At 33.8% G+C, this 11,703-nt stretch overlaps 1 protein-coding gene across 4 annotated transcripts; it reads right to left on the reverse strand.

The window, feature by feature from the left end:
• Positions 1-1,512: 1,512 nt before the first annotated feature.
• On the reverse strand, positions 1,513-8,834 carry LOC111397043 (calcium/calmodulin-regulated receptor-like kinase 2). Of its 4 annotated transcripts, none has more exons than XM_023023731.1 (8): positions 8,516-8,834; positions 5,801-6,186; positions 5,027-5,180; positions 4,433-4,559; positions 3,181-3,266; positions 3,023-3,094; positions 2,410-2,613; positions 1,513-2,002 (listed from the first exon to the last, which is right to left on the reverse strand). In XM_023023731.1, exons 2-8 carry the CDS (start codon positions 6,121-6,123, stop codon positions 1,700-1,702), a joined length of 1,269 nt encoding a protein of 422 aa, XP_022879499.1. In that variant the 5' UTR covers positions 6,124-6,186; positions 8,516-8,834; the 3' UTR covers positions 1,513-1,699. The 4 variants fall into 4 exon arrangements, with proteins under 4 accessions (XP_022879499.1, XP_022879498.1, XP_022879497.1 ...); XM_023023730.1 differs by having other exon boundaries at positions 5,801-6,180; positions 8,512-8,834; XM_023023729.1 differs by having other exon boundaries at positions 8,512-8,833.
• Positions 8,835-11,703: the final 2,869 nt, after the last annotated feature.

Here is an 11,703-nt window from a genome sequence, read left to right on the forward strand (position 1 = left end):
GAAAGAACTAAACATATATAAACGATTGAAAAGTCTATAAATTAACTTTGTAATAATTGAATTCTTCAACACATTCTCATAAAATCGTTTAACAAAAATAAATAATAAATTTTAATTAAAATTGAACCCTTTAAATCCTGTTCAATCGAAACTGGTTCAACATGTATTCAGAAATTAATCGACCTGCTGATTTCTTTGATGAATTTTTAAAGATAGATTTTTATTATCTAATCGGCTAGGACGTGGAGCATGTTCCTAGTTTTACCGAGTCAACCAGCTAGGGCGGGTCGAGTTTTATAACATTGGTAAAGATTCATTACTTTTGGGTAAATAGCACAATGGGTCCCCATCCTTTCACGTGAGGAGCAATTGAGTCCATAACCTACCAGACAAAGCAATAAAGCCCCAACGTTTTGACTCTCTGGCAACCATATCCCATTTTTCGAGAAATTTCTATGTGCAGTGTCGCATTTTTCCTTACCATTTCCATACAATGCAACCACCACATATAAATATAAATAGTTTCAGCATGAGAGATAGTAGTAAGTAATTCTATTATGAAATATTTAAAACTTTTTTAATAATTAATGTCAAACTGAAATAGTACTTAAAAGATCGGTCTATGAGAAAGATGAAAGGCAATTTTGAAGAAATCGCCAAAGATACAATCGAGTGGTGGGGGAAAAATGGCATATTAAGAGGATTAGTCAAAAAAAATTGCTGAGAATCTCATTAAATTATCTGTGAATCTCTTATGCGACTCGTGTATTACTAAAATATGGTGGATAATAAGTAGTAAATTCATGACAATGATAATCTAACATATGAGAGTCAACGCGCAATATCTTCGCTTTGAACGAGGGTTTTGTCGATCAAATTTAACAAATTTGAGAATTCATTTGACTTCCTCCTTGTTCCTTTAGGTGCCCATAGGGTTCAAGATGACCTTAAGTTTGGGATTATGTTTTGATCAATGTATTGAAGATTACAATGTACTTCGAATGGTGCATTTGGTCGATGCAAGAATAGTATCAATCATCATATCGAATTTGAGATTTACAAATTGATGTTGCACCACTTGTTGGGCAGTTTATCTCGTTTCAAAATATTCTTTACTGGAGCTTGTCATGTGTTAGCGAAAAAATCTTGGACATTGTATTCACTCTCAAATTACCATCAACGTTCACGTGATTTAGAATTGGACGAAAAGTCTCTTACCATAGATCGTTAAAGTGGATGGACGGGGCCACAGCTCATTGGACATTTGGGTAATAAAGGAATATCATTCACTTGATTTGTATCTCATGGAGTTATTTCCAATTCTTTTTTTTCCCCCCAACTTAGTTGGGTCATTCTGATCTTTTAAGTCTAAGTGAAGGGAAGCAAGAGCTTTGCTTTAGTTTTTGTATTCTAGTTCATAACTTGAGCCCTCTAATTTCTTTCCAAGGTTGTGAAATTTTTATGCAGAAATAAGAGGGAAATAAAATTCCAATTCTCCATATGCATTCAAGATTAAAAATAGAACTGCTTTAAATCATCACAAAAACTATGATCTTTATCTCATAATTTTGACTGGAAAATACTCGTTAGCAATTTCTTTACTATACAGGCATTGCAGCGGTATTGTTGTCTGTATATTTGCCATGGAAAAAGAAAGGGGAAAAAAACCTGCAAGTATGAAAAATAAAAATAAAAATGGTCATTGTCTTGGTCCTTCGTTGATGCTAGCCATTTTCTTCAATTCCAGTTGCTGACTTTCTATCCGGCTTATTGCTCTTGAAAAATCTTCTCCCGCGAAAGACTGTGCGTCTTCCCTAACAAGGCGAATTTGCTTTATCCTTAGAATAGCCTGTGAAACCTCTCCTATTGAAGGGCGTTTTCTGGGTGTTTTGTGTAAGCATTTGTGAGCGATCTTGGCCAGACTCCTCACTTCTACGGGGTTAAATGTGCCAATAATCCGCGTGTCAATTATTTCATCTACACCATCTGGACTCATACCAGCCTGAGAGGAAGTTAAATGAAGAAATGACAACGACGTAACTTCACTCTCACAATAACAGGGAAAAAGTTCGGCAATATTACTCAAGTAACAAGATGCTCGCAAACCCATATAAAGGAACAAGTTCGTCCTCAACCTTTAACTCTTGTAAACTGTCCTTTCAAGTTAAAAAAAAGGACTTGTTAATGAATTTCTGGACAGAAACTGTCCATTGCGACTTCATGTGCAACAACAGTAAAGGTTGAGCGCAAAATTGCTCCTTTTCTAAAGGATGGGGACCAACTTGCTACTCGGGTATTTAGTTGGCAGTGGACCAACTCTGCATTTTTCACATAAAAATTGAAGGAAAAAGGTCAAGACGAGAAAATTAGGGAAGGATAACTTTGGAAGTTCTGGTCAAGAAGCCTTACAAGGTTAACATATTCCATCAAGTTTTGGTGTGGGTGAATGGCTGTGATGAGTTCAAAGAGGATAACACCAAAGCTATAGACATCACTTTTTGTCGTAAACTCATTTGTGGATATGTACATGGGATCAATATACCCATATGTACCTTTAAGGCCTGAATTACGGCCGTTAAAAACCTCTTCCTTTGACAGCCCAAAATCAGCAACCTAGTCAGAGACCAAGCATATATAAGGAAACAGAAACCATCACTAGAGAAGGAACAATGAATACATTAAGCAACCGGTAAAAAAATCACGCATTTTAAATTGCAACACTGATATTTGGCTAAGCTTATAAAATAGGAAAACAATCTTCCTACCTCCCAACATGTTTGGATAGCTTAATCAGCTAATATTTTCTTACTTACAAGTGAAAAATAATACTTGTTGAAAATAAATCCGACCTTACTGTCAAAATAACTAACAGATTTCCACCTTTGATCAATAGTAAGTATTATTTTTTAGAAGTAGTTAATTATAAGTTAATTTACTTAAAAACTTTTAAGCTTAGCCATACATGGCCTAAACATCAACTTGCAACATTTGCCACATGTGAATAAAAGCTTATATTAATTACCTTAGCTCTCATGGAACGATCTAGCAATATGTTAGAAGACTTCAAATCTCGATGTATCACAGGTGGCACTGCCTGTTCCAAGGAATAATGGAAGTCAAAGTGATTAAGACTTGTAAGGAAAAAGAAGTTACTGTCAGTGATTATATAATATATCCTACCCCATCATGAAGATATTCAATCCCGTGTGAAATGTCTAATGCTATTTGTACTCGTTCTTCCCAACTCAGAGCTTCTTCCTCTTCATCTGAATATGCGGCGAAAGAACACAAGTTATGTACTAGAAATCTGAAAGGAAATCCACAGAAGTTGCAGTTAATAGATATAAAAGTCTCACAAGAGATTCATGAAGTTTGCCAATGAACAATGTACCAGTTAATTATTTTTTATCTCATCAAATGCTCATGTTGAAACCAACATTGATTGAAAACACTATTAAGAAATGAATAACCATTGCTCCAAGACATCCAATGTTGAAATTGGAAGGATAATTATTAAGAACCTCGTAAATTGGCGTGTTAATCACCATGTCAATCGTAAACTGGTTAAAAGGCCATGTTCTTGCATAATGGAGAAACAAGAAATACCAAACTTATTTCTTTACTCCCTGATATCCTCCCCTTCCCCACCCCTTAAAAGAAACGAAAACATTAAAGAAGAATTTAATCCTTCTTTTCTTGCTTCAGTGGCGCAGGAGTGGTTGGTTTATGAGGGAGTAAATAGTTTCAAGCAATTGCTATGATACATGTAGCTTATCTAGTACACATTACCCATACAAGCTATACTTTTTTCTAGAGATGCTATCTTGAGTGAGTCACCAAATGAAAGCCTCAAGGGGAATGCTTGAATCATCTTCTTCATTCTAACGAGAATAGTTCGAGTGGAATCTCTTTCTTTTCAACTTGAAGCAAGCGCATAATGGAACCTTAGATTAAGGTGGGTACTCAAGCATGATCTTGATTAAATTTCAATTAATAATCAAACACAAGATTTTCCGATATACTTGTTAAATACAATTATATACCAAAAAATTTCATCATATTTGGCAGTTAAACTCATTCCAGTCAACCGTTTCAATATCCTTAAAGAGCATCATATATTTTAATTAGGCACTTACCTTCTAAAGTTCCCTGAAATAGGAAGGCTTGGTAATGTAAGAACGGACACAATTAATGGAAGTAGGAAACGGATCCTTTTACGATTCATTAAATATCCATATATTCCTCCCTTATATTCTTTTTCACAAAGGGAGAAAGAAGATTGTACAAATTAGCAAATACATTTTTTGTCTTGTATCAATGTCAAATTTCAATGCAACACTATCATAAAAAACAGAAGGCATGGATTTGTAAACTTGAATGTTCACGTGAACAGAAAACTCAGAATTAACAAGTTCAGAAACTACAGACTTACTATATAGGAGGTTCTCTAAACTTCCTTTGGTCATGAACTCATAAACTAACATCCGCTGTTCTTTATCGACACAATATCCAACTAAATTCACCAAATTTCGATGATGCAGCCTAGCAAGCAGAGTAACCTGCAAACATTCAAGGCCCATATATAGCATGGATAAGAAACTGTGCTTTCTATCAGGAAACATGCATCCCGAGTAACATTGGTGATTTCTGTTCATCTGATTACGCCTGAAATAAATAAAGAGCAGGTTCCATGTAGACTTCTGCATGGCACTTTAATACTCTTTTCAAAACTCGGAGGAATTCTCAGGCAATATTTCCATTTGTTAAAAGCACTGAAAATTTCTTTACTCTCTCTTTCCAGATAGGAAAGAAAGAAAACAACATATCTGATTTTCAAATGGTAATCTTATTAGCTTCCAATACCTAATTAACGGACTGAAATTAATTTCACCATTTACAGAACCAAAGGGCAGAAGAGATACATTTATAAATACAAAGTTTATCCGAAACCTGAGCAATAGGGGGATACATGTATTTTAGCATCAAAATTGTTCTTTAATTAAATAACAATAAATGTAGCCATTACCTCTGTGTGAAACTCTTTTTCCCCTTGTTTAGAATTGGAAGCAAGAACTTTCACAGCAACCAGTTCACCACTAGGCATGACAGCTTTATACACCGGGCCAAAAGAGCCTTGTCCTAGAATAGTTGTGAAGTTCTGTGTTGCCTTCTGAATGTCTCTAAAAATCCACAAGGAAATAGATCAAGCATTCCATGCAATGCTTTAAAAACGGTGATAGAGAATTATTAAAAAAAAAAGGACACCCAAATTTATTCAGCCCTTCTTCTCTCTCTCCCTCCTCTCCAAGACCCTAGCAGTGGAATCCCCAGGGGTTTCAGTAACTCGTTTACGTGGTAGCACTCTTTCATCCAAGCCCAACCCATTGAACGAAATGAACTGGCAAGCAGATAGTGCTTGTAAAACTAGGTAACTCTTGGTCTCCATTCACATACCTATTCATTTAAGAAGCTCATTGACCAAAAACACCTACTTTCTAATTCATTCCAAAAGACGAGTGTGCAGAAGACGAAGAATGAAAGGATAACAATCAACCCAATCCCCCAAGGCCAAAGACACAATAAGAGGTAACTTTGAACATGTTTTACTTTTCTCTGGCATTTGCAAGGAAATAATTAATCAAGCAAGATGTCCTAATTCCTAGGTAAGATTTACTGAGAGACTTCATCGAAGGAACATGAAAAAAGGAAAATGAAGAAGCAGCTTCGAAAAGTGTACAACTTGAGGCAAATTTACGAGTTAAAGAAAACAAACACTAATATAGAACTGGGTCTTACATACTTGTAAGAGTATCTTGGCAGTCCAGATGCCGAAGTAAATTGTTCTTTACTATGATTACTCCACCAGGAGTTTCGAGGTTTTTTGGCAAGATAGTCTGATCCCTTGATAATTACAGAATTTGAGAGAGATGCACTCATCTCAATGCTTGCACCCAAGCCATTTTCTCGTATAGGAAGGGTAGCAAGAGAACCCTCATTTGTACTGCGGGGAAGATGAGCATGCTTCTTATACCAACAAATGCCAAGAACTATGATTGATGTTATAAGAACACCAGCAGCCACACCAACAGAGATACCAATAATAACCAAATCTTTATGAACCATACTTTGGTCGTTTCTCAAAAACAGATGATGGAAACATCTTGCAGACAGGGTATGTCACTGTAACTGAACAAGAAAGTCATACATTATCAATTAAAAGCTCTTCTGACACGATGAGACTTGTCAGTATCTAATGTCAGCAGCAGGATTACATATACCGATCAATAGAAGCAGCAGAAACCAATGACATTTCTCAGTAATTAAACAGAGAGTTTCATTATAACACATACGGAAGTCAGTTATATAGGGACGTATTAGTGATGCAAAAAATAAATGAAGCAGATGATACAAATCAAGTGGATGATACCATAGAGGTTTCAGAAATGTTACAGAAGACAACACAGGAAAAAACTGAAAAGGAAAACAACATAGTTACTGAAAACTTGTTACAATTCATGCTATGTAACTTTATTATTTTAGGAATGATCTCCAACTTATGAATTATTTGTAAGTTGATTTACTAATTGTTCAAGAAATTGCTAAGTAAATTCATTTTTGCTTTCCTGTCAGGCTTTAGAATTTTAATTTTACTAAGACAGAAAAGAGATCATAAAATTCAAATTTACAATTGTTATAAAATAAAAAAATAAATCATACTCATTCTAGTTAGAGTCTGCCGTTAGCTTTTGAGCTCTACCCAGAAACCTTAGTATTTGGCTATTTGCTTGTACAGTCCGTTTTCCCCTAGGTATTTCTGAGAGCTAAGGCTTCAACATGGATCAAAGTAAATTTTCTTTCTGTAATGCTTCTAAATAGGTATCTACAAAAAAGAATAAACTGGCAAACAAAACATAGAGAAAAATCTGGACTGAATTTTTCCAATCCCTGTGTAACTACAGTAGCTTGAATTTTAATTTCTGAATTCAGATGTCACAGCATTATATTCTACAATAACTTCAAATTGTTAGCAGGTATATGACAAAATAATCTAATGATAGGCAAATGTGTAATTGTACTGATCCAGGTTTCTTAGCATAGACACAGTTAGAGTCTGAGAGATGATGCTTTTATTTATAATCCTTGTTTGAGCCTCACTCTTTAGAAAAAAAGCATTTTTAAACAGTATTTTGACATCATTTTAACCACACATTCTTCAATAAAATATTATTACACACAAATCCAAAACTTTTCCTTATTTTTTAACCACACATTTCACATCATTGCACTATTCAAAAATGCATTTTCTTGACAAAAATGGGGCTCAAACAAGGGCATAATTTTTTCAGCAGGAACCTAGTTCATCTTTCAATTTTTAGAACACATCTAATGGTTTATGTCAATCATCTACACTTGGTAAACTACTCTTACTTGGAATGCTAAGTAACAAATTCTAAACCCAAAGGAAAAGGAAACATAAACGCATCTAAAGAACTCCCATTTCATGATAAATTTTCTAGAACAACTTGTTTTATCTATGATGAAATGATAACAAAGTTTCTTCCACAATTCAATCACCTGCGAAGCCGGTTGTTAGCTGCAGGGTGGACAACTTATTCAACCAAATAAAAGGCAGTTGGAGGGAGAGAGTAAATCCTATTTCCTCTCCATTTATCTTCGCTTATCTTGTTTCCAGTAATGATAGGTTGAAAAGAATCTGTGTTCTTCTTACTTAAATTTGAAATTTTACACATAATTTTCAAATGAAATTTGCTCCAAATAATTAAATTGTTTTTTATAGATAGTTTGTTTTGTCTGCAAAAACCATAACAAAGACACGTGTGTAAATTTTTTTTGTAAAAATGAAGTTAAATGAACACTCCATCTGAATAAATCAGAAACAAAATTTGGTTCGTCAGTGTATACAAAATAATATCCAAATAATTCATACCTGCACAAAAGGAAACTGCATAAACATTTATCTCAATGTTCGTCTTTCACTCAACTCCATGTATCAGATATGCTTCCAGACTTCTTATTTTTCCTTCATTTAACTAGTTTTTATTTCCTCTTTATCCATTTGAGACAAAAATCCACCATGACATCATTACATCGAATCAAATACTCATATTAGAAATGAATAGTAACTTGAATTTTGATAGTTGCATAGCCTCATTTTTCAGTATTTTTAATCAACAAAATTATCATGATTGATGAAATAGCATGAAAAGTAGTAAATGATAAAAATGTTCACACAACAAAAACCCAAATTAAAACTCCAAACAAAGAGGAGCGAGCGTTCAAAACTAACAAGCTGGTATCATAAATTAGTAAAATTTACGTTACGAAAACTCATCCTTACGACGATCGGAAGAGTCTTAAGAAACCCACAAACAATATATACATACAAACAAGAAATTAACAATCTCTTTTACTAGCATCAAGCAATTGAACCGATATTTGAACAAGAAATCAAGAAATTCAACGGATTATACGGTAACGATTAGAAATTACCCACAGAAAGTGAAGACCCATGAATCTTGATCAGTTGACGAAGGCATCAATGTGATAATATCAGTGGTTTGCAAGTTGGAATTGGATGCTTTTTGTTGAAGTGGAATTAAAAAAATAATAATAAAAATAAAAAGGAACAAAGATTTTTCAGCCAAAGATTGTTGTAGAAAGATTTTTCTGCCAATCTGTAAAGAATATAAGCATATTTTGTCGAAACGTAGTTGTAATTGTCAAAAGCCAAAATGACCGTGTTTTGGGTTTCGAAGAATTCTTTGCCATTGTTGCTTTTCGTGGTCTTGGTCCATTTTTTGATTTTTCTGAATGTTTACAAATTCAATAGGTTATAACGTAGAAGTTTTCCCACTATCAATTAAGATGTAATAAAATATCACTCAGTGTTCTTTAACTGTCACTTTATATAATTAATTCTAATATAAAATTTCTAGTATTTTTATAAACAATAAATATTATTGTGGAGATCAGAACGGTCGTTTAATAAATAATAGCTTTGGAATTGATCTAAATAAAAATTTCTCGTTATTGATATGATCGTGACAATAGAATTTTAATTATGATTTTCTATAATTATGACTCTTTCAGATAATAATATTTAAGGTTAACTTTGGCACATTAACAATAGAAATTTTTTATCTACTCATTAAAGACAGAATATCAAAATTGATAATAGTAATAATATGCGACCAATTCAAATACTTGTTAGATCATTCTCTATATAATCATCCCAGCAAGCTAATGGAGTTTAATTAAATTTTAGTTCCTTGCTTTGATAAGATTTCAACTATTATAGATACAACAATCTATCAATAAAAATAAATTTTTTGTCTGTACGAGTTGGTAAAAACTAAAAAATTCATGATAACCGCTATGAAACAAAGTAGATACTATTGACACTGAAAAATATGTTTTTACAATCTCAATTTATCAATCACCTAAACAATGTTACGGAACTCTGTTTATTTTCGATCTTGTCATTCTAAAGAGTAAAGGGGTATAAAACCTTTTTTTTTTTTTTTTAATGATTGAAACTGTATTGTCTACGCTCTACAATGAAGATTCTATTAACAAAAAGTTGAAACCCATTCTTCAATGGGAAATACTATGTGTACAAAATGGTGTACACATAACATTACACTTCCTTACATGAAAAGAAACTCACATGTAATAAAATATTCGTGAACCCCTTCTATGTGATGGGGGTGTAAGCCTATGTATACATCTCAGCATTTTCCTTCTTCAATTCTACTTTTCCAACATCACTTAAAGAACAAGTAGGCATGGGTACTTGGGATTCTACAAGTTGCCCAAAATTAAGACAACTTGACTAGGTTTATTTTGTAAAAATAGAAATAACAAAAAATAAAATAAAATAATATGGGATTGACTCCAAAAATTAGTGTTCCAAAAATTAGTTTTCCAACACCACTTAAAGAACAAGTAGGCATGGGTAGTTGGGATTCAATACGTTGCCCAAAATTAAGAAAACTTGACTAGGTTTTATTTTGTAAAAAATAAAAATAACAAAAAATAAAATAAAATAATATGGGATTGACTCCAAAAATTAGTGTTCCTCTCTCTCTACCCAGCCGTTTTGACCTCAAGCTGCCCACGTGTGGAGAAAATATGAAGAGAACAAAAGCAAAAACAAAAACAAAATCATTCAGGTTGATTAGACAAGTTAATTAAATCACCAATTACCAATATTTATTTTTAATTACTATTTGCTCATCCAAAAATAAATGGTTATTGACTGACAAGTTAATTAAATCATCAATTACCAATATTTATTTTTAATTACTATTTGCTCATTCAAAAATAAATGATTATTGACTGTTTGCCCATTTTTTTTTAAAAAAAATTACCCATTCATCACCTATTTAAATTCTATTCATCCGATTAGGCAAAAAAAAAAAAAAAAAATTTACGTGGCAATTGACGCCGTTAAAATTTGACAAGTGAATATAACCCATTATATTAATAGCACTTTCTTTCCAAAATTCAAGAATCATTCTTTCCTTTTCGTAGCAAATGTTAATTTTCCCCAATCCTCTTTGCAAACCTAATTCATTTTCCACCGGAATCTTTTTCTATACTAAATCAAGAAAATTTGAATAGGAGGTGGGGTAGAAGGAAAATCGGGATCATGTCAAGAGGAAGGGGCATAGCAAAACATGTAGAACAAGGGCTGGTTTAGTTTTAGGCATAATGGAAGGGTCTAAAAAGGATTTATTAATAGATTGTGTATCGGAATCAGATGGATTACGGGCAAAAGGGTCGGAAAATGGGTTGAGGAAGGCCATGTTCGTATCCCTTCCAAGAATTTATACTTCTAGACGAAATCATATAACGATAAATAATAGGAAATAGCAAATATCTCTAATTCCTAAAAGGCTTACAATTGCTGCAAGTCTTGCTTTTTCGGGTTGCCTTGCGCCCTGTTTCGCACGGGTTCTTTGTTAACAATTAAAAGGGATCAGACAATTGTGTAAGGGACAAACATCTTGAGACAAAATCTCAAAAAGGGACGTTCTTTTATTGGCGATGACTTTACAATTGGAAATTAAAAACAAAATGCCTCTAAGGGGCGCAAGCACACGAGTTACTGAAAGAAGTGTTTAAATCTAAGCTAAGGAAATTAAAATTACATGTTCTCTGTTCGAGAGTTTTTGATTCGGTCCTTTGCTCTATGTCTTTTCTTCCTTTTATACCCCTTAGATGATCTCTTTGTGATCAACCACCTAAAAACTATTTGATTGTTCTACAACTGCCCACTTTCCTCGTAATGGCCAACTTGTCATGGAACTGCCTTTTTTAATTGCTGTCATTACTCTTCGTCGTTTAACCGTTTTCGATTGAATTCCTTGAATCGTGGAACGTGATAGGGCTGCTTTAATAATTGTTTTGATAACTGCACTTCTTGTAACCACAACACTTTATGTTTGCTAAGACCTTGGGCGACTCGAAGGTTTGGGCGATAATAGAGTAACAGCTCTGGTCGACTGCATGGCACTCCATTCGCTCAGATTTTGGGCGACTTGCAAACTTGGGCGATGGTGCTACCACGTTTTTGGGCCTCCCTATTTGGGCCTTCATCTTGAATTATTTGATTGTGCTTCGTTCTTTGGGCTATCTGATTTGGGGATCCTCCAATTGAGCTTCATTCCTAGGGCTCGA

Source organism: Olea europaea, chromosome 7 (assembly GCF_002742605.1).
Source record: "Olea europaea var. sylvestris chromosome 7, O_europaea_v1, whole genome shotgun sequence".
Lineage (NCBI taxonomy): Eukaryota > Viridiplantae > Streptophyta > Magnoliopsida > Lamiales > Oleaceae > Olea > Olea europaea.